At 41.2% G+C, this 26,737-nt stretch overlaps 1 protein-coding gene across 1 annotated transcript; it reads left to right on the top strand.

Annotated features, from left to right (window-relative positions):
* The first annotated feature begins 3,832 nt into the window (after positions 1-3,832).
* sacs (sacsin molecular chaperone) lies at positions 3,833-26,265 on the top strand. Its single transcript, XM_079166351.1, has 11 exons — positions 3,833-3,962; positions 4,167-4,275; positions 4,935-5,085; positions 7,808-7,898; positions 7,982-8,067; positions 8,492-8,603; positions 8,860-9,006; positions 9,614-11,099; positions 11,842-11,933; positions 12,823-12,849; positions 13,480-26,265. The coding sequence occupies exons 2-11, from the start codon at positions 4,253-4,255 to the stop codon at positions 25,029-25,031; spliced, it is 13,767 nt and encodes a 4,588-aa protein (XP_079022477.1). The 5' UTR covers positions 3,833-3,962; positions 4,167-4,252; the 3' UTR covers positions 25,032-26,265.
* The last annotated feature ends 472 nt before the right edge of the window (positions 26,266-26,737 follow it).

Here is a 26,737-nt window from a genome sequence, read left to right on the forward strand (position 1 = left end):
TTTTAATGTTTATACTGTCTGTATTAATTTCCACCGTGTTGAGGTTAAATCTGTAGACTAGTGATCTGCATGTCACTGTGACAGGAGTCATCTAGCTGTGAGAGCATTGTACTGCAGGCAAAGTCTCTCCCTCATACAGCAGGAGACTCAAGCTTTGCTGTTGTCTCCATCTACTGGGACGTTGGTGTCATGGTCTCTTAGTTCAGCTGTACTGCTTCTGGAAGTAGTGACGATGTTTTTTTGTTTTGTTTTATATATTGTACTGTTGCTGCCTTTTTGGCCAGGTCGTCAGTGTAAATGAGAACTGGTTCTCAATTGACCTATCTGATTCAATAAAGGTAAAATAAAATATAAAAATAAAAGTTGTTTGTGTTGACATGCTATAAAGTGTCTATTGAGCACATTTTTCATTAACAAGCTTATGAGCATTACACATTCCTACAATACATAGTTAGCTACATACCAACTGCAGTCCAACCTTTGTATCTACTGCACACTGCACAGATGTTTTACATTCCAACCACGCCTTTGTATGTATATACAGAACTTTGTACAGATGTTTTACATTCTAACTGCACCTTAGGTTATTCCTTTGTACATACGTATTCCCGTATTTATCTATTACTTGTATACAGTGTCAATACCACTTAGCAAATATGCAATATACGATATCTTACTATTACGTGTGTATGCACGGTCAAGATTGCTACCTAATTTTGTTGTACTCTCCTCAGCAATGACAGTAAAATAATTCTATTCTATTCTGTTCTATTTAATTATATTCTGTTCTATTTGATTCTATTCTGTTCTTTAGTATTAATTCCTATTTCTTGATTATAATCCAATTTCCGTAGCAAGTGGAATTCAGTTCAATTCTATTATTTTCTGTTCCAAGACTTTACAGTTTACTCATTGGAATAATATTCTATTCTAAAGCATTATATTTTTTCACAGTCCATAATGAACAGGGTTTGATTCTACTTTATAGACTGCACAGCATATACCTATGCTGCAGTATACTCTAATCTACTCCATTCTATCAATACACTGTAGACTACCGTATATGATTCCATTCTGTGTCCACTATATTTGACTATATATACTGTATATGACAAAAAAAGAGAGTTCATGTGCATGAACGCCTTTCACCACTATCTGCAAGCAATCCCACAATGCAATGCGTCACATTTTTTAGATGTGAAAGTTTCCGTCGTGCGTCTATAACCAGCTGTCAGCGATGACGCAAAATGACAATTATAAGCTTCCAAAATCTCAATATGATGGTTATCTATTATAGGCAGAAGTGAATGAGTAAAACGTGAGCACAGTAGCCCATATGATTTTATTATATTATATTCTAAAGTAGCATATTATAACATATTTGTGCACTTAACAACTAATTTATATAATATTCTATTGGCCCATCCCATATTTGCTGGTGCGGCGTGTCCCATCGGAGCTTTATAACGCATGCTGTCGCTTTAAGAGACCTGTGCGTTACAGCCTGCAGTATGAAACTGTCCAGAGGTGTTCACGACCGTTAACTATTGCATCCTAAAACGTAATCCCTTCAAAGTGCCACCTCTGTGCTGTTCAGGTCGGGTGCCGTGCAATTGATGCTGTCATTTTAAGGAACTTCTCTGCGGTGCTGAGGACAGGACAGAGATGCTGCGCTGACTCTGCTGCCAGCCTGCTGGTTTCCTAATGTAAGTATCTCTCTCTCACTCTCTCTCTTTCTCTCTCTCTCTCCAATGCGGCACTACGATGTAAGCTACTGGGGTGATAGAGCAGTGGGAATGGGTTTTTAGCAATAACTATTATAAGAGTTAAAACAATAATGAATACTTTTCTTCATTGGACATAAATGAGACTTGAGGAAAAATCACTAATATAGCCTTTGGAGGATGAAATCGCATTAGCCTACTCTGGTAAGTTTGACGTAGCCTTTTGTTTTTGCATTGGGTCTTATTGTATTGTGTTTTGAACATAGCAGCCTACTGGTGTGCTGGTGTGTTTTCTTTTGCAAAAGACAGTGTTCAACTGATGGAGTGCGTAGGTTTGGGAAACCCAGGATGTCATTGAGAGCAGTTTATATATTATAAGGTGCTGTGAGTCCTTGACTTTGAGGTGATGTCACCTTTCTACGCAATGCTTCCGATTTAGTCAAAAAAACATAAATATTACACCGATGTTATCAAAACATTAGAGATATGTTGTATGGTCTGTGCATCATAGCCTATCAATGTCAGAACATCCTCTGAAGAGTCAGCATTCAAAGCAGCCAAACGGATAGTGCGTTTCTTAATAGATTGTCTGATGCAGTGTAAATGTTTTTAATCTGATACCATCATGCTTTAACAGAATGTGTCTGATCAGCTTTAAGGGGATGTTGTTGTTGTTAGGTGAAGTTGATATGCGCATCTTGGGCTGCAGTGTGCTGGCGTCTGATCCCTTAGTTGTCCTGACTACAAGTCCCAGAATCCAACGGAATAAGCCGCTCAGCCTAATCAAAGTAATGCAGCTGCAAGCAGTCACTTATGGGGATACGTTTTAGAAGTCACAATCACGCTGCAGTGCGATTTATACAGAGAGCAGGGATGTAGCCTATACTTGACGGTGTATTTTGACCCGTAATGATACATCAACAGCATATTAGATGTTGCTACGAATTGCAGTATAGCTACAGTAGGCCTATATGTGCAGACTGACCATCCTGAAATTAGCATACAGTAAAATAGAGTGGGGCACCAACAGGTTTAATTGTAATCAATCGAAATTAATTAATGTAGTCTGATCAATTAATGAAGAAAACAAATTCAATGAATTGAAGCATTAAAACAGAACAAAATAATAATACGACAATTGCATTTGCCAATTAATATTATTTAGGAAGTAATATTAATTGTTTGTATTATTAGGAATTATTAACTTATGTAATTAAAATGGAATTGCTTAAAAGCCTTTAAACTATTTAAAAACTGTTTACAGACTTATGTGTCAGACTGTTATGTTCCAGCTGCACTATTCGTTTCTATTGAATAGCTCTTTTTTCTATTGATTTAACTTAGTCTACAACTGCGCTTCCAAAAAAAAATGTGAGCAGCAACAGGAGTGCTAATTGGCCAAAAACAATTTAGAAATTAATATTTCCCTCAAGAGTTGGTGGTGAGCAGAGCTGAAAGGGGACTACAAGGACAATTTCAATTTCAAATCAATCAACCTGACAGATGCTCATTGTTTTAACGGAGGGTTCCACCCATCCAAACCTTGGAAGTACTCAAACTGCCAGTCACTCGCTCATCAATAGCTTTACTTCCGGAACACTGGGCTAATTGAAGAGGGCGGAGAGAGAGAGAGCTCTTTGATTCTTCAAAGTCTCTGCAGACATGTGCCTTTAACCGAGCTACAGATGAACTCGCACCATGTGCACGCTAGTGTGCAGACATAGATAATAGGATGTCTTAACGCTAAAGTATGCAACAGTTAATACTTACAAGTACCGGTTTGAATAAACAGATGGATACATAAGTAAGCTACTACGCATGCGCGAAACAAAATGTTGCCTCTCCACCAGTTTCAAATAGTGTTACAGAAGTAGAAGAAGCCTCTAAAATACGAAATAAACATATCAAAGGATATATATTGGGTAGTTTGCTTGATAAACATTTGGGAAGGCAAGAGGTAGCTTCAGACCAGACCAGACCAGATTGTGCCCAACGGGATTTAAGACGACACGGAAGTAACCGGCAGTGAAGCATCTCGCTTCGTCTTCTGCTCTCACACGCAGTGTAATTCATTATTATTAGAACATCGCCTTTGAAGGAGTCAGTATGTTGTCGGTGGGGGGTAATTAACCATGTCACTTGCTATTGTTGTTGTTATTGTTTCCAGGAACACAGCCTGTCGTGAAATGCATCAGCTGTTTCAGAGGACCGTTAACGGCGCGCACTGTGCAGACTCAAGTGAGTGGGGTTTGTTGGGATAACGCTCCATAAAGAGGCTAAAGAAATCACACCGGCACCGGCAATACACGGTTAAAAGAAAGCCTCTTAGCCACAGTCAGAACAACATAACATCTAACCAAGGATGTTATATCTTGATCATGCAGTTGTACAGAACAGGCAGGTGTTTTGAGGAGAATAACGGGTTTTCTTGTTTTGCGACAGCTGTTTACCGGGTGGAGTATTCATGCGCTCGGTGCAGAAGATAGTCCAATGCATGTCTATGTGCTGGGACACATAGCAGCAACGAGATGGCCAACTGTCCAGACCCATGGTAAGTTTAACATTGACTGTAAAATAAGGATCACATCACATGTTTCATGTTAGCACACTCTTCAGGTTCTCCACAGCTGAACTGACAACATATAACAACATTTTCCAGGCTCACTGCTGCATTGTGTCAGTCTGTAACTCATCACACCCTAAATCACGACTGGTCCAGTATTGATTAGTATGTGCTGCTTTTCAAACATCCTGTGCAGCCACACCCACTTCAGCTCCAGTTAATGCACCACTGTGGGTCCAGTGCCATGCTGCTGAATAAGCAAGAATATTTTGCTTTATTGCTGTTAACCTGTCAACACATTAACTTATGAGTTTCTAGAGGGGGAGGTAGCAGTGCAGTAAGGCCGCAGGCTGTTTGTGAATGTATACAAGTTAATGTTCTAAAAATCCAAATCTAGAGCCTAATACAGATGTCTAAATGGCACTAATAGACCATTAACAGATGGACCTGGTGGGGTTTCAATTCTCATGTTTCCTCCTAACCTGGATCAATAATGACTGTAAGGAAGACTCTCACGTCCGTTAAATTTGATCTTTGACCTCCCTTTCTCTGCTATTAATCTATAGTTCAATGCATGCAACATAACAGAGTGCTCGTAATCCTTTTTATCCAGATTGCAAACCCAATTTCTGACTCTATTTTTTTAGGTTCCCTCGGGTGACAGTTCGTCACGAGTACATTGGCCTGAGGTCCTACCAGGTCTCTCCCTTCACATCTGTTGAAGATGTCAAACAGTTGCTCTACGAGGAGACAAACCTGCCAGTCAAAGAGCAACGGCTGACTCACAATGGGAGACCGGTATGTTTTTTTTACCCTATAACAACAGAGTAAATACACTATTAACACTAATACCAAAATGTGATAATTTCTCCAGGTAGGAATGGCATAGCCAATTCATCACAACACAAACCGATCCAAATGATCTAGCAACATGATTATTGGTTGATAATTATGAAATATGTTTGTTCATTGTGGTCATACAATGTGTGTGGGAGGATGATGTTTTTTTATTTTTGGGTCATTGTTTCAGGATGTACTGGAAGGCGTCGCTCAACCACTTTAAGTTACAGAAATATTAGAGTGCATGACAGTAGATACAACTAATAAAACAAACATTGGAAAGTAGCGTTGCCTTTTGATCCAAACCAAAGACAAAACACAGAAATCTAGGTTTTTAAATTCACCATAATTAAGTTTGTAGTTAAGTCTGGATCCTGTCCCTGTCAGTGTTTTACATTGTTGTCATTCTTTGTTGCAAGACATTTTATAAAAGTGTATAATTTTACCGTTATCCAGTTTGTGGATTGTAAATGTCACATTTGAATTCTTCTTGACTATTTGGTTTACTTGCTGTTCTGTGGTTTTGCCACATTTTACCAATAACTGAGGATTCTTTCTCTAATGGTAGATAATTGCCAGCAGCAGAAAACAGATCTATTTTAATGACCCCGTGCCATTACTGCAGGACATTGACCTCAACCACCAACAGTGCCGTCATTGTTGAGATGCCATGAGCCTAGTTTCCCCCTCAGGTTTAATTTGTTGTTGCTGTTAACAATTAATTGAATCCTTTTGGTGTTGTTATTCATCTTATGACTGATTTGAGCTCAGTGATGGTCATAATTATCTATCTATCGATCCATCTGATCTTATCTTTACTGCGGATGTTTTTTGGACTCCTACAGAGTAAGGCAGTGGTCCTGAACACATCATCAAGTCGAATGACTGCACCAAAATGATCTGACTCATAGGCAACATGACTAGGAGCCTCATCATCACAGTGTACAGAACAAAATGCAATAGTTTGATAACTTCTTAGGATAGAAACAAAACAAGTTAAGAACAAAAGCTAATATACATCTCAAGAGTAATTCTAAACATTTGAGATTTATTATTATTACTTCTACCCTAAAATGCTATATTTTTATAGATACAATAACAAAAGATATGGCAAATCTTTATACTTTTTTTATAAATTAAGGTCTTGCTTACAATAAAAATCTTATTTTGGATCAAACAGATGGTGTTAAATGGATTCATTTGTCACTTTTGTAGCAGATAAATGTACTGCGTTTCCGTGTATGGCCCAACAACTGGAGTTGACCCCCTGTCTTGGGGCTTAGCAGCTGATGGAAAACACCAGGTGGTGGTCAGCGCTCTGAAGCCCCCCGAAGTCCCCCCCTGATCTCATATGCAGAAATTAGCTGCAAGCCACACCTATACACTAATAGCACATACACCACAAGGGAAGGTCCTTCAATACAGATAAGACTTTTTGAATAAAAGGAATTTAAGTCTTGAATTCTGTTCCAGCTGTGAGTATTTTATAATGTGAACCGTTTCCTAGAAACAAAAATTATGAAAAAGATTTCCATTGCTCCCTCCAGATGTAAGTTTAAATATCAAGTCGCCTTCCTGTTCTGCCAAATGCAATTACAATGTTCAGAGGTCTGATGGAGGAGGCCCTGTGCCAGACACTGTACTTAGCAGAGGAGCGGTATTCCTTTTAGGAGAAACATAAAGGCAAGTTTAGCTTATCTGTGAGTTTCTAAAGCATTCTTCAATGTAAAAGCCTGTCTGCCGGTGCTGTCGAATGAAATAAAACATTCAGTCCAGTCGCCAAATGAGGTAAAAGTCTACCATACATTACACTAGTACATCTTTGTTAGAGAGAGAGAGAGACATGTACAACCAAAGCACCCTGTTCTCTATATTATAATTAAATTACTGATTCTAAGTCTGAGTATGTTCTGAGTGCGCACATTTCCGCCAATATCGATGTCTTTCTTGCACGTCTTTGACAAGTTCACACCAGAATACAGCTCATCTTCTCTAACTTGTAAGCTCTCCGTTTCGCATATTAAATATTAATATGACTTTTAAGACTCCATCATGAATTGTATAAATGATCGTTGCACAGTGACGAGGAGGATGACAGAGAATTGATTCTGCAGAGAGCATGTAGATGAACAAAGACTGCTGAGCGCAGGCGGGTCACAGTGTCACCTTGAAAAGCCTGAAACGGCAGAAGCAGCAGTATTAGCGCCTGGTTCCGGCTCTGGCTCCCTTACTGCATCGATTCAGAACGATGAACCAGGCAAAGATCGTCTGTCACACTAACGGGTGCAATAATGACTGTTTGCTGGGGTGAGAGACTGATGATGATACATTCATTTTTAAGAGAGGACGACTTTAAGTCTGTTAATAGTTGTCATAAAAATGAGTCTGTTCCAGTTGGCTTTCAGAGTGTTTCATGAGGGCATTGAGTAATAAATTATTATTATATCTTTCACAATAAAATGTCTCTGCCACACACTGAAGGGCAGTTAGTTACAGTCTCCTAAAGCAATGACATTGATAAACTGAAGAGCTTTGAGTTTTGTCTTTGTTGAGTCAGTACCTGATTTGTTGTTACATTTTCGCCTTATAATAGACCAGACCATTCAAATGTTTTCCTCAATAAAACACATTTTTTGTTGAATGTTAAATGATGCGTTGTCTACACATCCTACCTTCCTAGCTGGATGACAGCGTGCAGATCGGGACATTGGTGCCTGCTGGAAGCCCAGAAGTATCCGTCACACTCGAGGGAAGAGGCCTTAAAGGGGGAGGTAGGATTTAAACAACCACATCTCTGCAGTGTAACAGTTTTTTTTTTACAACAGTGAGGCTTACACAGCTTGGCTTTTTACAGGGAGGTTTGGACAGACTACACCACCGCTAGTCGATTTTCTGAAAGATATTCTGAGGAGGTACCCTGAAGGTGGACAGATTCTAAAAGTAAGTGTCGTGCTACATTATTATTTCACATTTTATACCGACATCAATTACATTTAGTTGTTGAGCTAACAGGCTATGGTTGAGATTTCCTCTAAGCAAAGTCTGTAGTCAATAACACTAATGTCATGTGATTTTTGAGTGAGAAAAAGTGTCACACTTGCACAAAAATATAGGGCAGAGGTTTATTTTAGCTTTACTCTCTGGCATCAGCTATTAACATGCATAGTAGAAATACTGCCAGGGTGAAGGGCTGAGGTCCCGCTGGGGCCATCCTCTATAATAATGTGGTAATTTTACCATAAGGTTTTTAGGATAAAACATCCACTAAATAATCCGATTTCATTGTGCACATTACATTTCTTAAAACCGCAATAAAAGGCCCTGCCTTCATAAATGCACATATTTGTTGTGTTCTATTTTGTAGGAGTTGATTCAAAATGCAGAGGATGCTGGAGCCACAGAAGTCAAGTTCATGTACGATGAGACGGAGTATGGAGTGGAGTCACTGTGGTCACCTGACATGGCTCAGCATCAAGGTTAGTAGTTACAGTTAATACAGCCCTTGTGTTTGCATGAATCTGTCCTGTTTACCGTAAGAATCATAAAGCAGGTGCTCTGTAGCTGATCCTCTGCTCCGACCTCCCTGTAAACGAAGAAAAGGGAAAACACAAACACGTTCGTTACAGGGATTATTGAAATACATTTTACACTGTACCTTTACTGTATATATGTTTAGGTTGTCATATTAACTATGAACATATGCTGACCTGGTTTCCATTCATTGTATTGCAGGGACGGCATTGTATGTTTACAATGATGCTGTGTTCACCGTGGAAGACTGGAATGGGATTCAGGAAATTGCGAGGAGCAGGAAGAGAGAGGATCCTTTGAAAGTTGGACGATTTGGGATTGGCTTCAATTCTGTGTACCATATTACAGGTTAGGTACAAATTACTGTCTAGATGCATTGTAAATTAATTATATGTTTTACATCAGTATCAAATTAGAGAAAATGATATCCAGAAATTCTTCAGATGATAGAAAAGACAGTTTAAATATAAACATTGTAAAAGTTTCCAAGTTGTAAGTCATTTCAAAGCACACAGAAGTTCAACTAGCAACACAAAGAGAGGGAGTGTGACCTCATCCCCTGCTCAGGATGCCATTATTCTACTATGTATACACTTTACATAGCAAATATCTGTTTGCTGATGTATTAATGCTCTGAATTTAACACATTTAAATCCTGCTATTTAATTACTTCAAGATATTCAAAAGCAAACTACTTTTGGAAAGAAAGCTATTTTTATTTTAATGTTCACCTAAAGTAGGGATGCAACTAATGATTATTTTCCCAGTTGATTATTTGGTCTATGAAACATGAAAAATTGTGTTAAAATGACGTAGAACACAGAGAATCCTGATATTGGAAAAGCTGGAACGTCTTTCATTTTTGCATGAAACATGACCTGAAATGATACTATAGAATAAACAACATATTTAATTGATATTAATATTGGGTTTTTTTTTTCTTCCTACTGCTTAGATGCTCCCAGTATATTTAGTGGAGACCTGATTGCCATGCTGGACCCTCATCAGACCCTGTTTGGTGTGCATGAGTCTGGGCAGTGTTGGAACTTAAAGAAGGACATGAAGGAGATCACAGAACTTGCTGACCAGTTTACTCCCTACATTGGGATGTTTGGGAGCTCTGAGACAACCATTAAGGATGGCAGCTTTCCTGGAACATTGTTCCGCTTCCCGCTTCGCCTGACACCCTCCCAGCTCAGTGGCAACATTTACAACAAAGAAAAGGTTTTGGAGCTCTTTGAGTCTTTCAAAGCAGATGCAGACACAGTGCTCCTCTTCCTCAAGAGTGTTCAGAAGATCTCCTTGCATGTGCGTGAGTCTGATGGGACAGAGCGCATGTTGTTTCAGGTTACCGCAACAGAGAATACTGATGACAAGTTAGAAAGACCAAATGCAGTGAAGACACTGGATCAGGCTATAGACAGCTACAGCAATGGGGTTCCTAGTTCGACCATCACGTGCGTCACTTACCAAGTCAACATAGAGACTCAGGATGAAACGGCTAAAGAGACTCAGAGAATGACGTGGCTGGTTTGTAATGGAGTTGGGGGCAGAGGAATGTGTGCCGAGTTGGACTCTCTGGCAGACGATTTGAAGTTTATGCCCACCATTGGAATTGCTCTGCCTCTTACTCTGATCAATAAAGAAGACAAAGGTGCCACATCAGGCTTCTCAGGACGAGCTTTTTGCTTCCTTCCCCTTCCCCCTGGCGAGGAGAGCGAGACGGGGCTTCCAGTGCATGTCAGTGGCTTCTTCGGCCTCACAGACAACCGTAGGAGTATCAAGTGGCGGGAAGTGGACCAGTGGAGGGATCCAGCGGCCTTGTGGAATGAGCTGCTTATAATCACTGTCATCCCTAAGGCTTACTTCACGCTCATCACTGAGGCTATCAAAAGGGTACAGACAACAAAGGACCAAGACTTTCCATTGTCCCCTACAGGGACCTATGGGGCCTGGCCAGATCCTAAGCGGGTCAAGTCCCGCTGGAAACCCATCCTCGAGCCGCTGTTTCATGACTTGCTACAGCAGCAGGTCATCTATTCCCTCGGTGAGAGCTGGATCCGGGTGGACCAGGCTGTGTTCTCGGAGCTAAACGCAGACGAGGACATTTCAGAGACTGTGATCAACTACCTCCAAAGCTCAGGAACGCCGGTGGCAAAGGTGCCCGCTGCCGCAGACTTTATCTTGGCTGCCTGCATGGCTGAGTCCACTGAAGTAAAGAAAGTGACTCCATCTTTGTTGCGGCAGGTGATCAGGAAGTACAAACACAAAGGTCCCTCACAGGAGAAGTTGCTGCTGCTGGAGTTTGCTCTTAGTGACGCCAATTACAGTGACCTCATAGGACTGGAGCTCCTGCCACTGCAAGATGAGACATTTACAACGTTTTCATCTTCTGTCAGTGAAAAAGATTCCATTTACATTGCATCTGAGGAATACCCCAGGTAGATTTAAAGTAAAATTGTGTATTTTCACTAACAAACTGTTGTAATTCTTGTCTAAATTACCTCAGTCTCTCCTTAATGTACATTTACCTTGACTTCAAAAAATGATTGTTATAGGTGGAAAATTGTGTTTCTACCTGAAATGAAGAGCAGTTAATTTTAATATTTTGTAATTTAGGCTGGATTTAAACAGATGCACCAGCCTGGAAGATCAGTTTTCCATCGAAGTCTCAGTAAAAGTGTTAATAGTGCATCTTTCCTTTATCTGTATGAAGTGTGGATCGTTGTGCATGGCTTTAGTGAGGTTACTGCAATTTACAAAGACCAGTTTTAAGGTGAAACACTTCCAAATCTGCAAAGCAGATGCAAATATGTGCAGGAATATTAAAGAGGTTGTGGCTGATTGTGTGATAAAGCTAGTGTCTTTGCTTCTGCCTTAAAAATCAGACAATAATTACATGGACAAATTCAAATGACAGGAAAAGTGCGAATGACTCTGTCTTTTCGTGCACATACAGTAAATCTGGCCCTTAGTGCATCTTTTCAGTATTGATAGGAATGCATTTGTTTTTAATCAAACTCTATCCACTCTTATATTTTATTGGTTTGTATGGAGTCAAATGACTAGATTAGTGACAGCATCAAGTGTTGTATATGGAAAATATTCAACATTAAAACGTGTACACCTAGAACTGAGTTCGTAAAATATTCTCACTTTTTTTCCCTTTTGCTTTGTCCTAAGGTCTCTGTATCCAGGACTTGAGGGTCGGTTCCTATTGGAGAGCATTAAACCTTTAGTAATGGACACTTTGAAGGAAGCAGTCAAAAGCAGAGGTAATTCAACATATCTTTTCCACATAAATAACCTTGTTCCCAAACAGTGGTTATATTGTAAAATATTTTGACCAATTTATTTGTAATCTTAATATATATGACAGTAAAGCTGTGATTAATTTGACAGATTTTAGGGGCCCTGTACCACGTATAGTTTATAGTGAAGTATAAAAGTCCTTGTGATGACTTTGTGGGTTCAGCCATCTTGTAGCAACGCTCTCCAGCAATGCCAGCAGGGCATTAAAGTCACTGCTAATAGATCATTTAGGAGCGAGAGGCAGAACGGGAAGGAGAGAGTGAGCCTGCTGATTCATGGCAGAGTTGTTTTTGTGCTACACGGACATTCCACACGGCCCACGAGATCAGATCCCAAGTCCACTCACTGCCATACGCAACCATGATTATGACAAGAAGGCAGTGAGCCAGGCAGAGGAAATGTGCTGACTAACAGCTTTGTCCTTTAAACCCAAGATGAAAGACAGAGAATTGTAATTTAACATTTAACTATAGTAATGTGGACTCCTATTCATTTTTATTGTGATGTTGAATTTCTTAAGTGTTGTATTGCCACTCCATTTTTGTACAGTTATTAACCGTTTCTACAGAAATCTTTACTCCGCTGCCCACTCTGGCCAACCCTGTTGATGATGTTAAAGTACCACTTTCCACTGACCTCCCCCTCTCCACCCATGTCTCACTCTCTCTTACTCACTTTCTGCAACAACTATTTTCCCAACCTGTACATTAGGTTGAGACAGGCTAAAATAATTCATCATTCTATGCTGAAAGACATCATTATTTAGTTTTAGTTTTTTTAAATTCACATAAAACAGAGAAAGACAGTAACATTCATCCCAGAACTCTAAAAAATGTGCCACTTCAATTTCAGTGCAACAATATCTTTGGGGGTGTTCTGGTAGGTATTTCGAAGTGTGTCCAATATAACCTAATAATAACAATACATTAAACTAATGCATGACTGTAAATGAGCACCAAGTGCAGTTAGAAAGACTCACAGATTTACAGCACTATGACTTGCAGTGTTTTTCTGGGTATTTATGTCTTTGAGAAATGGTTTCCTTTACACTGAAATGATATGAATGAGGTCAAGATTGACAAGCTTTTAGTATACATTCAACATTGAACTGTCTGTGTGTGTGTGTGTGTGTGTGTGTGTGTGTGTGTGTGTGTGTGTGTGTGTGTGTGTGTGTGTGTGTGTGTGTACACAGAACATGGTTTGTACAAGCATGTTTACATCAGAAATATGTGCTGCAATATAAATCTTGAATGTTTAGTGTGAATATACTAATTATTCATTATCGTTTTTTTTAACAAACTTAAGTGAAAAGTGAATTTGTTTGTGCAGTGTGCTCTCCAATATGTCAAGAAACAAATTTTGTGGATTGTTAAGACGTTTTTTGACAGTTGAACTTTCATCTTCAGACTGCTGCATCGTGCAAGAACAACCACAAACCTAACTTTGTCATTTCTAATAGTCTAAAATAATAACTGAGGCTAATTTCATTTTTCCTTGTTCTTTTAACAGGAAGACCCTGCACTCAGCTACAAATGCTGAACTCTGAACGATCAGCTCGACTCATCAAGGAGATCCTATCTACAGTCTGGCTAACTAGAGACTTCATTGTCCGATGGGAACCTGGAAACAGAGAGTTGAAACATCCTACAGTTTCCTGGCTGAAGATGATTTGGAAGCATCTCTATATACATTTTGCCGATGACCTAAGTACCTTTGACGACATGCCTTTGATCCCACTTGTGCCACTTGAGGAAAGCATGGACGTAGTTAAGCTTCTACGTCTCAAAACTCCATCCCCCATCATTCTTGTGGATGAGGAAGAGGCGCCGCTCTCTGAAAACCTTCTTGACATCATGGAAAAGCTTGGAGGAGTAGTGATAAAAAAGCTGGATTCATGTTTGCAGCACCCTCTGCTGAAGAATTTCATCCATCCTTCTTCTCCTGGTCTGCTTCTGCAAATTATGGATAGATTACCAACACAACGATTATCCGGCCTAGTCTGTTCTTTCTCAGACAAAGAGAAGATTGCGCTCAGAAACTTTCTTGCAGGACTGTCTGACATTACAGAGAGGGAGAAGCATACCCTGCTGGAGCTTTCCATCTTCGAGAAAGTGGGAACCTGCTCTGAAGGTACCTCAGCATTTACATCACTGAGAGGGGCGAGAGCTTTACATCACAGAGCCAAGTATCCGCCAGATGTGAAATTATCCATAAATCTTGTGGGTTGCTGTGACGAAGAATCAATCCGCCTCATAAAGATGCTGAATGTACAACAACTGAAAACAACAGAATGTTTGAAGATGATTATTCAGGACATTGAGCGGGGGTTCTACACAACAGATGAGATAACACAGGTCATGCTTTGGGCACTTAAACATCTGGCATTTCTAAAAAATGAAAACTCATCTGTAATTCGATGGCTTTCTGCTCTTACATTTATTCAGTTGCCTTGTGGAAAGTCAGTCAAAGCCTCAGATCTTTTTGATCCCGAGCTGGAGATTCTACAGAACCTGTTCTACATGGAAGAGAAAACCAGATTTCCCACAAGTCCATTCACGTCTTCCCCTGATATTCTTCATTCACTCAGACAACTGGGACTACGAAATGAAGTACAGCTCAGTGAAAAAGATGTACTGAAAGTGGCAAAGAAAATAGAGGAGTTACAAAGCAGCAAGGAGCCAGAAATGGAATTCCTAATTACAAAGGCGAAAACACTCCTGCAAATACTTAACAGACAAACCAAGCTGGTAAAATCAGCTGATGCTCAGACATCATTGCTAAAACTGAAATGGGTACCTGTCTGCAAAGAAAGACCTCTAACTTATCCGAAATCCCTTGCTTGGGTTGGAGATAATCTCAATATCTGCTCTTTGTCAGAGATGTGTGACATATCCCATGCAGTGCTTGTGGGATCTTCAGTAGCACTGGTTGAGCACACATCTGCAGGTATGAAGAAGGCACTGAAACTAACCGCAGAGCCTCAGGTGGATCAAGTATTACAGCACCTTAAAGCTGTGAATGACTGGCATAAATCTCAAGCATTCACCACAGAGGATTGGTATCAATTCCAGCAGATCTTGTTTGAGATATACGGTTTCATGCAGGCTCATCTTGAGGACGCAAGAGAAGCAATGAAATCCCTTCCCTTTGATTGGGTGTGGACGGGGAAGACATTCTCATCACCTGGCCAGACAGTACTAAAGCCCCTCCCTGATCTAGACTTGCAACCTTACCTGTACTCCTTGCCAAAGACAATAAGAAAGTTTCACATGCTGTTCAAGTTTTGTGGTTCAGTTGAAGAGGTTGTGTCAAGCCATGTGTTTGAAGTCATCAGCACCATCCAAAAAAGGTGTGAAGGAGAGATTACCAAGGAGGAAAGCAAACATGATATTGTACTTTTAGTCAACATCCTGAGATGGCTGAACAGCAATCAGATAGATGTAGACACTAACATGCATGTGCCGATTCTTTGTTACAAGGACCCAAGCAAATTAGCGTTGAAGCCCATTCATGAATGCACCTACTGTGACATCAAGGTTGATGATTTGAATGACTTACTTGAGGATGCATCAGAGCCCATTATATTAGTCCATGATGACATCCCCATGAAAACCGCAGAGTGGTTGAAGGTGCCATGTTTGAGCACAAGGTTGATAAACCCAGAGAACCTTGGCTTTGAACAATCAGGCCAACGAGAACCTCTAACAGTGAGAATAAAGAACATCTTGGAGGAATATCCATCTGTAGCAGACATTTTTAAAGAGCTCCTCCAAAATGCTGATGATGCAAGTGCAACAGAGTGCAGTTTCCTCATTGACATGAGAAAAAACACTGACATTCGAGAGAATCTCCTTGACCCTGGCATGGTTGTTTGCCACGGGCCCTCCTTGTGGTCTTTCAACAGTTCTGTATTCTCAGACGCTGACTTTCTGAACATCACAAGGTTAGGTGGTTCTGTGAAGAGATGTGAAGCAGACAAAGTTGGCAAGTTTGGCCTGGGCTTCAACTCAGTTTATCACATCACTGATATCCCCATCATAATGAGCAGAGAGTTCATGATCATGTTTGATCCAAACATCAATCACATCAGCAAACACATCAGAGACAGGTCTAATCCAGGGATTAAAATCAACTGGAGCAAACAACAGAAAAGGCTGAGAAAGTTTCCCAACCAGTTCAAACCTTTCATCAATGTCTTCAACTGCCAGCTTCCTCTAGCTCAGGATTCCCCATACAAGTACAATGGTACACTGTTCAGACTCCCATTCAGAACAGAGCAGGAAGCGTCAGGAAGTGAAATCAGTAGTCTATACTACAACACCACAGACATCTATTCCCTGGTTGATGAGTTCAGCATATGTGGCCATCGGTTCATTCTGTTTACTCAGCATGTCGGAAGTATGGTCTTGAAATACTTGAAATATGAGGAACCAAATCCAGCAGGAGCACAAGATGTCGTCACCATCAACAAAAGTGTGTGGTCATCCAAATCCTCATACGGACCTCTGAGTATCCTCAAAACTGCAGCGAAGGTGATGAAGAAAGTTGCAAGCACCAACAGGGTACCTGCTGATGTTCCCAAGTCTGGCTGCATCATACGCGTTTTGGTGGAGGAGTTTCATAATGTGTTCAAACGCATTGTCGATCTCCATTCGCCACTGTTCAGAGGTTCAGAAGAAGATCCTAACCAGTACTTTGAGATGGCTGCTAAAGGTATTCAGACAAGACGACTCACAGATGACATGCCCGCAAAAGCAGTCGAGGTCACCAACTGGCTCATTTGCTCATGCATGGATGTAACTGAGGCACTCAAGTTTTCCCTCAGTGATAGTGGAAAAAGACTTGGACTAGTGCCTTGTGGTGGAGTGGCTGTTCTGCTCTCAGAAGAAGAGAATCGCAAATGGACAGTAAAGACAAACGCCACACCAATTGGAGAAGTGTTTTGTTACTTACCTCTCAGAATCAAAACAGGCTTACCAGTCCACATTAACGGCTGCTTTGCTGTGACCTCCAACCGCAAAGAGATCTGGAAGACAGACACCAAAGGACAGTGGAACTCTGTGTTCATGAGACATGTTATTGTCCAGGCTTATTTAGCAGCCCTCTCAATGCTACGTTCAATGACTGAAAGTGAAGAACTGCTTGACTACAGCTATTATGCAGCATGGCCAGATCCAAGTCAGGTGCATGATGACTTCACAATGGTCAGCCAGGGTGTCTACCAAGAAATAGCCAAAGGAGGTGACGGTGAGCATGCAAAGGTTTTCTCAGACGGCAAAACCTGGGTGTCAATCAAATACGTCAGATTCCTTGATGATGCCTTACTCTGTAGGCCAGACATTGGTCCTGCTGCTTTCAAGATATTCTTGAAATATCTCAAGAAGAGTGGCTCACAAGACCTCTGTGCTGTTGAGCTGCCTGATTGGGTGAAGGAGGGATTCGATGATGCTGGATGTAGAGGAAAGTTGATGGAAAACACCCTAACAGAGAAGCAGTTCTTTTCAGATGTCTTTTTCCCTCACATCCAGGAAATCGACAGAGAGCTTCGAGATCCCCTGGTGCATTATGTCTTGAATGAAAAACTTGAAGATTTTGCCTCAATCCTTAGGGTTACTCCTTGTATCCCATGCTGTGGCCCCAAGAAGGAACTGGTTTTACCTTCCAGACTCATTCACCCAGAGGGAAGAGTTGCTAAGCTCTACAACACTGATGATGGAAGATTTCCTGAAGGAACTTCTAAAGACTACCTAAACCCTGTTTGTTTAGTGAAGCTATTGCAGTTAGGCATGGTCAAAGATGATCTGTCATGGGAGGATCTGATTGAACGTGCTCAATCTGTCATCGATCTTAATGAAAATGATCACACAGCTGCATGCTTTCGTAGCAGTATAGTGTTGAGTCTCATTGATGAGAAACTTAAGATGAGTGATCCTGGAGCAGCTGAGCTCTTGGAAAACCTACATGACACCAAGTTCCTTCCATTCCTGACAAGACCTGCAGGCTTTTCACTGCCATGGCATGGTAACAACTTTCCACCAACAACAATGTTCTCTGCTAGAGAACTATTCACAACTGAACATCAGGAAACAGTGTGTCTGATGAAGCCAATCCTGAATGAGAATTCTCCATCTTTCAAAGGTTGTGGTGCAATGTCATTGGCTGTGAAAGACTGCCTTGGTCTGATAAGGAAGCCTTCAGTTGGATTGGTCATCAGTCAACTCAAGAAACTTTCTCAATCATTTGATGGTGTCACATTGTATCAGGAGAACATAACAAATGCCTGTTACAAGTTCCTTCATGAGGAAATGCTACAGGATAAGAAAGCAAAAGAACAGATAACTGAGGAACTGAAAGAGTTCAATTCCATCCTGGTGGAAAACACGTATGTCAATCCCTCCAAAGTTGCATTCCACCTGAATTTTGATGCAGCTCCACATCTTTATCAGCTCCCAAACAAATACAGAAACAGCTGCCGTGAGCTCTTTGAAAATGTTGGGGTACAGCCCAGCTTCACAGTCGAGGATTTCTCAACTGTTCTTGAAACTGTGAAGGAAGAATATGGGAGAAGGGTACTCACCGAGGAGAACTTCCAGTTGTGTCGCAGAATTATTAGTGAAGGAATATGGAGCTTGATACGAGACAAGAACCAAGAATACTGCCAAACACATTTTGGTGGGATTCTATTACCCGACTTAAATTTGACATTGCAGCCATCAAAATCGCTATGCTACAATGACTGCCCTTGGATCAAAGTCAGAGACTCTTCTGTGAAGTACTGTCATGGAGATATCCCAAGAGAGGTCGCTGTGAAATTAGGAGCAGTCCCAAAACGCCACAAAGCCTTGGAGAGGTATGCCTCAAATGTCTGCTTCACTCCACCTGGGACTGAGTTTGGACAGAAAGAAAAACTCACAAGCAGAATTAAGAGCATTCTCAATGCTTATCCATCAGAAAAAGAAATGCTAAAAGAGCTGCTTCAAAATGCAGATGATGCCAAAGCCACTGAAATTTACTTTGTTTTTGATCTAAGGATACACCCCACAGACAGAATCTTTGATGATAAATGGATCCCAATGCAAGGCCCTGCCCTCTGTGTATATAACAACCAGCCTTTCACAGAGGATGATGTCAGAGGTATACAGAACCTCGGACGAGGAACAAAAGAGGCCAATCCAGGCAAAACCGGTCAATACGGCATAGGATTCAACTCTGTCTATCACATCACTGACTGCCCGTCCTTCATCTCAAACAATGACATTCTCTGTATCTTTGATCCACATGCACAATATGCACCTGGGGCCACATCCATGAGTCCTGGAAGAATGTTTAGAGACTTGGACTCTGATTTCAGATCTCAGTTTTCAGATGTTCTAAGTCTTTACTTGGGAGGCCATTTTAAGTTGGAACGCAGCACAATGTTCAGATTCCCCATCCGCTCTAAGGAGATGGCAAAGACATCAGAGATCAGTTCGGTCCCTGCGTCAGACAGAATGGTGCAAAACCTTCTGGATAAGCTAAAAACCGACGGTGCAGAGCTTCTGATGTTCCTCAACCACATGGAGAAAATATCAATCTGTGAAATTGATAATGCATCTGGCGCACTGAAAGTGCTCTATTCTGTGACAGCCAAAATAACAGATGGTGATCGGCTGAAACGCAAACAGTTTCATGCTTCAGTCATTGATAGTGTGACCAAAAAGAAGCAGCTCACTGCTATCCCAGTCCAACAGATAACCTACACAATGGACATAGAGGACAATGATGGAAATATGACCACATGGATGATCTGCAACCGATCGGGCTTCCCCAACGTTGAAAATGTCTCAAAAAGTGTGATCTCAGCTCACAAAAATGAAGACATAACTCTATTTCCACGTGGAGGGGTAGCTGCATGTGTAAGCCACAACTACAAAAAACCCCACCGAGCTTTCTGCTTTCTGCCCCTCTCACTGGAGACTGGCTTGCCCTTTCATGTCAATGGGCATTTTGCCCTAGACTCTGCTAGAAGAAACCTGTGGAGAGATGACAATGGAGTGGGGGTAAGGAGTGAGTGGAATAACAATTTGATGACATCACTGATAGCCCCAGCCTGTGTCGAACTGCTGATTCAGCTTAAGCGTCGATACTTCCCAGGTCCTGATCCCACCATGACCGTACTACAAGGAACACCGCTTCATGTTGTTAAAGATACATTGCGAAAATATCTGTTCTTCCTCCCAGCCAATAGACTTGATATACAGCCAGATTGGTACTGCCTGGTTAAAGCAATCTACAACTGTATCCATGCTGATATGAAGCGTCTGCTACCTGTAGTCAGAGCAGCGCACATGGACAACTCGGACATGCACTCTGTCATTTACATTTCATGGGTGAATACATCAACTGCAAACAAAGGCAGAGCCTTTTTCGATAATCTGCTTCAAGATGAACTTCAGCACTTGAAAAACACAGAATACAACATCACCTCAAGGAAATCTGTGGCTGAAAATGTTTACAGGCTGAAGACCTTGCTTCTGGATATTGGTTTCAACCTGATTCACAGCTGCGATGAGACTGCAAATCTCTACTTCTGTTTGGAAGATGCTGGGATACCAGTCAGTTATGTGACACCAGAAGATGTCCTCAACTTTCTTCACACTTTCTCATCACCAGACACATCTTGCCATGTCGGAAAACTCCCCTGTCGTCTCCAACAGTCAAACTACAAGCTGGTTCATAACTTGAAGCTTCTAGTCGACTACTGCTTCAAAGATAGGGAAGTGGATGAAGTCCCAATTGAGGGTTTGCCGCTGTTGATAACAATGGACACTGTGCTTCAGGTGTTTGATTCCAAGAGACCAAAGTTCCTGACAACACATCATGAGCTGATCTCATCAAGGAAAGAAATGTTCATGAATACGCTGTACATCAGGTACAGCAACATCCTTTTGAAGGCAGGAGCTGCAAAGATCTTTGACATCAGCTGCTTTGGTGACCTACTGGGGTCTGTTCTTCCAAGAGAGTATCGAACAAGGATCCCTGTTAAGTGGAGAGACACCTTTGCAAGTGAATCTTGGCTGAAGAGTGTGTGGAATTTTATCAGTGAGAATGTCGCTGTTAAGGAGGATCAGGTAGACGTCAAACCCAGTTTTGACACAGTGCTTGACATTCTGAAAGACTGGGCTTTGCTACCTGGAATCAAATTCATGGCAAGAGAAAAGATTGTTGTTCCTGACCATGATGTGCTTTTACCTCTGAGTTTGATGAACATAGCCATATTTCCCCATGGCCAAAATGACAAAGTCTTTCACACACTAATGAAAGCAGGGTGCATTCAGCTTGCAGTGAACAAAATCTGTGTCAAAGAGAACCCCATCATGCCTTTTCTGGCACAACACACAGCAAACATTGAAAACCCATCAAGTGTTCTGAAGGCTGTAGAGTACATTATCCAGACATCTGCATTTAAAGCAGCAAACCTGACTGACAAGGACTTTGAGGCTCTTCTGTTGTATTTCAACTGCAACCTAGCTAACCTCACACAACAGGATGCACAGAGCCTAAAACTCCTCCCATGTTTTAAATCAGTCAGTGGGAGATACATCAGCATTGCAAACTATGGGACAAACTACGTCCTTGCAAAAAGCATCCCCACTGCAGACATAGACAAATGGGCTCACACAGCCTCTTTGGCATTTCTTGCTGACAATCAGCAGCTGAAAGAACTGTACACCTTCCTTGGCTGCATGCCAATTGATGACTTGGAAATCTACCTTCAACATCTCCTGCCAAAGTTTGAGAGTTTTTCCTATGATGCCAAAGTTGAACACATTGTCTACTTGAAGGAGAGACTTTTGTCAATGGAAGAATCATGTGAGATGAAGAATCAGCTCTATGAGAAATTGGAGGGACTGTTGTTCATCTATGACTACTCAAACAGACTCCGGCCAACCAAGTTTTTCTATGATGAGACAGTGAAGGTGTTCGAAGTTATGCTACCTGCAAAGTCATTCATACCAAGTGACTTTCTTAAGAAAGTTGAGCAGGTGTCAAAACCCAGGAATGGGACATTGTTGCTCACCTCATGGATAACCTTTCTGAGAAGTATTGGTCTCAAGCACGAAGTGTCACAGCAACAGGTTCTTCAGTTTGCAAAAGAGATCAGCATCAAAGCCCAAACAGAGAGCTGGTCCAAAGAAAAAGTGCAAACCATTGTTGATGTACTCTTAAACCACATTTTCAACGAGAGGACAGATCTGTTCCAGGGTACTTTCCTGAAGGAGCTCTCAATGATACCATTCCTGTGTCCCGAGAGAGCCCCCAAAGAACTCATCAAGCTTCATTCGCAGTACCAAGAGATGAGTGGCACAATTCCTCTGATTCGTTTCAATGGGTCTCAGGTAAATCCAAAATTCAAGCAAACGGATATCATTCACTTGCTTTGGACATCTTGCCCAATTCTACCCGAGAAAGCTACACCATCAAGCATAAAGGACCAGGAGGGGAACACTCTCACTGGACAGGAACAACTTGACCATGTGCTGAACATTTTGGGTGTCAACTTGGATCCACTGTTGGAGAAAGTCCTAAGCAACTGCAAAAACATCTGCAACATATCCAATCCGGATGATGAAATGGTAAAAACAAGGAACAAAGTTTTAAGGTCCACCTACGAGTTTCTCAATGCAGATAAAAGAGATTTCCATTACCAACTTCGTGGAGTGGCTGTTGTCATGGTTGAAGATGGCTGGAAATTGCTGAAACCTGAAGAGGTTGTTATTAATTTGGAAAATGAATCTGACTTCAAACCCTACTTGTACAAATTGCCTCTTGAGCTTGGTACCTTTCATCAACTGTTCAAACTTCTTGGTACAGAAGACGTTGTGTCAACCAAACAGTATGTTGAAGTGCTGTGGCGAATTTACAGAAGTTCAGAGGGCAAGCAGCTTGATCCAAATGAAATGAGAACTGTGAAGAGGGTTGTTTCAGGATTGTTCAAGTCCCTCCAAAATGATCCAGTGGAAATTCGCAAAGATCTCGAGAGTCTCAAAGAGTTGATGTTTTATATGCCAAGTCATGACGGTAGATTAGCAAAATCCAGTAGCTTGGTGTTTGATGATGCCCCACACTACAAGAGCAGAATTCAAGGTAACGTTGGAGTTCAGATGCTTGTGGACATGAGCCAGTGCTATCTGGGTAAAGATCACACCTTCCACACAAAGCTGATCATGCTACTTCCACAGAAACTAAGGCCGAGACTGTTGAGTGGCATTCTTGAAGAGCAACTTGATGAGGATTCTCCAAGAATGTGCCAGTTTGGAGCTCTTTGCTCACTTCAAGGCCGCCTTCAGCTGTTGCTGTCATCAGAGCAGTTCATCACAGGACTGATCAGAATAATGAAACATGAGAATGACAACGCATACCTTGTGAATGAGGAAAAAGCCATACGCCTCTGCAAAGCACTTTGTGAAGGATTAAAAGTGTCTTGTTTTGAGAAACTCCAAACAACGTTAAGAGTGAAAGGATGTAGCCCCATTGCACACAGCAGCAGCGAAACACTTGCCTTCCTCAAGAGGTATGGGACAGCAGTGATTCACCTCTACATCCAGCATTCAGACAGCAAAGACATTAATTTCCTCTTAGCACTGGCAATGACATTGAAGTCTGCTACAGACAATTTGATTTCTGACACATCCTATCTGATTGCCATGCTGGGTTGCAATGACATCTACAGAATCACAGAAAAGCTGGACAACCTTGGGGTTAAGTACGACTCAACAGAGCCTTCGAAACTTGAGCTACCGCTACCTGGAACTCCCATACCAGCTGAGATACATCACACACTCCTCATGGATCCCACGAATGTATTTTATCCAGGAGAGTATGTGGGTTACCTTGTCGACTCTGAGGGTGGAGACATCTACGGGTCCTACCAGCCTACCTATACATATGCTATCATTGTTCGAGAAGTAGAAAGAGATGAGGAGGAAAACACAAGTTCCCTTGGAAAATGCTTCCAGATTGATATTGGTTACAGTGAGTATAAAGTAGTGAGTTCCCTTGACTTGTACAAATTCTCAAGACAAGATGAAAGTAACCATGCACGAGAGACCAGTGCCCCATCAACTCCTACAAGCCCAAACAGTCGGTCTTCTGGCCCACGAATGGTCCCTCCTGCGTTTTCTGGTAAGGAAAACCTCCGACCCCCCGCTCAAAAACAGTCTCCAAAAAAGATCAAGCTTCATACATTGCCTGAGATCCTGAAAGAAGTGACCTTAATAGTTGAACAAGCTTGGAAGCTTCCTGAGACAGAGAGAAAAAAGATAATCCGCAGATTGTATCTCAAGTGGCATCCGGACAAAAATGCTGAGAATTTGGACATTGCCACCGAAGTCTTCAAGCACTTACAGATAGAGATCAACAGGATGGAGAAACAGACTTTAGCTGATCAGCAAAATACAGAGAGAGCTTCCAGAAGATCGTTCTCCACATCATCATCCCGCTTCCAGTCAGAGAAGTTCTCATATCAAAGGTTTTATTCATCGTGGAACCAAGAAGCAACAAATCACAAGTCAGAAAGGCAACAGTTCAGGGAACATTATACAAGCTATGCAGGTTCATCACATTCTCACCGTTTCTTTGTGCCCCCTACTTTCAAGACAGTTGGAAACCCAGTGGAAGCCCGCAGATGGCTGAGACAAGCAAGAGCAAACTACTCTGCTGCTCGGAATGATCTCCATAAAAATGCCAATGAGTGGGTTTGTTTCAAATGCTACCTAGCCACAAAACTTGCACTGATAGCTGCCGACTATGCAGTCAGAGGAAAGTCAGACAAAGATGTGAAACCAACTGCTCTGGCTCAAAAAGTGGAGGAATACAACTCCCAGTTAAAAGGCCTTTCAAAGGATGTTCAGATCCTGGAGGGATATGGTGTGGACAGCCTGAGAACCCGCTATCCCGATCTACTGCCGTTTCCACAGATTCCCAACGACAGATACACATCTGAGGTGGCAATGAGAGTGATGGAATGTACTGCACGGATTATTATAAAGCTTGAAACCTTTGTGCAGCAAAAAATATAATATTGTTGTTAACGATGACAATGAAACTACAGTTTGCATAGATCCTCTACTGAATAGAGGGCACCCATGGCTGTGTGCAATACAGATCATGTGTATCATTTTGAATAAAATTATAAGTATCCAGCTGGCTGCTTATGGTACATATACAGTTTCTACCGGTGATGGTGGTGCTGTGGCCCATGCACGGTAAATAAATGTAGAGCTCCCATAACCTTTTAGGCTGTCTCAATATACATTTGTTGTAATATGTGTAAAAAGAAATCAGCATTTGCTGAACCAAAGTCCCCACATTGACTATATTTGCTCTGAGTTAGATTAATACATATCCAGCTTTTTTTTACTTTCTTTTATAAATACAAAATATATATATAAATATATATTTTCTTGCCACATAAAATCAGTTGAGTGTACTGAAAGGATGTGCTTAAAATGAAATGAAATGTAAAATACTGCATATAATTTTATGCAACGGGTCCTATTTGCAAGATCTCATCAAGGGAGGGAAATGTTTGTAAATCTTTTTTGTATTGTTATGGCTGATTTCATATAATTTATGTAAAAAGTTGTACATTTTCTGTGACATGGCCAGTCAGTTAAGGACAAAGCACTTTTATTTAAACCCATGTACTCACACTTGGAACTGTAGAGCACTTGTGTCACTGCAGCAACTCGGGAGCATCCAACTGTGAAAGGACAACTCTTTAAATGCAATTGTTTTTTCATTGGAGATATGTCTTGTTTTGTTATAGCCATGTTAAAGGTCTGTTGTGCTCTATACAGTAACATTTGGTGACTGTTGTGCATCATTGCCTGTTCATATGAACAAAGTGTACTCTGGGACTCTACAGCAAATCTGCTTTTATTACTAATAACATTTTGGATTGGGCAGTGATGACTGCAGCTCAGCTTTTGCTTTAATAAGTCATCCAAAAGTTGTTTGTTTTTACAGAGAATAAGTAGGACAGTGATAAAATACAGAGCCATATGTGTGTGGGCATAACCCTTAAGTTAACTTTTGCCAGCATGAAACAATGTTCAAACGTTTTCAGTCATTTTAACTTTTCCAGTTTAAGGAACAGAGCAGCATTAAACTGTGATGCTTGTGTGTTAAACTGCATACTTTGCTTGATTTTACATTTATTTTGAAGGAATAGACACAGACCACGTATTGTAAATGTCATTTTCCAACAAAATTTAAAATGTGCTTCTTGGTATTTGTTGTCCTATTACACTTTCAGCTCGAGGTGTGGCAGCTGTGGGTGTCTCCTTGAATAAACAGTGGAGAACAATATGTATCACACATGTTGACGTACACTGTACCATAGGAAGGCAAAATAAATTCCCCTTAAATAAATTGCGTCAGCTATTTTATTTCTAGTTTTAGAAAAGACGGCACAGTTTGAACTACTATTCTGTCTATGATTCAAGCAATTTTGCCACTTTTAAATTGGCATATTTAGGGCCCGAGCACCGACGACGTCGGGTCCGCGAGGTCCCTATTGTATCTGTAGGAATTATTAGGGCCCGAGCACCGACAACGTCGGGTCCGCGAGGTCCCTATTGTATCTGTAGGAATTATTATTATACCCTATGATGAAAAAAACGTTTAAGGGTATCTGACATGTCCCCAACCTCCCCATATTTGGCGAGCATATCGGGACTGCGGGAAATTTTGATATTTTATGGGTCCAATGCTCGAGCATACA

The sequence above is a fragment of the Pholis gunnellus genome (assembly GCF_910591455.1).
Source record: "Pholis gunnellus genome assembly, chromosome: 9".
NCBI lineage: Eukaryota > Metazoa > Chordata > Actinopteri > Perciformes > Pholidae > Pholis > Pholis gunnellus.

Coding starts and splice junctions, on each gene's coding strand:
- sacs (XM_079166351.1), top strand. CDS start 4,253: ATGGCCAACTGTCCAGACCCATG. Junction 7,899..7,981: donor AAGAGGCCTTAAAGGGGGAG/GTAGGATTTAAA, acceptor GGCTTTTTACAG/GGAGGTTTGGACAGACTACA. Junction 8,604..8,859: donor TGACATGGCTCAGCATCAAG/GTTAGTAGTTAC, acceptor ATTGTATTGCAG/GGACGGCATTGTATGTTTAC.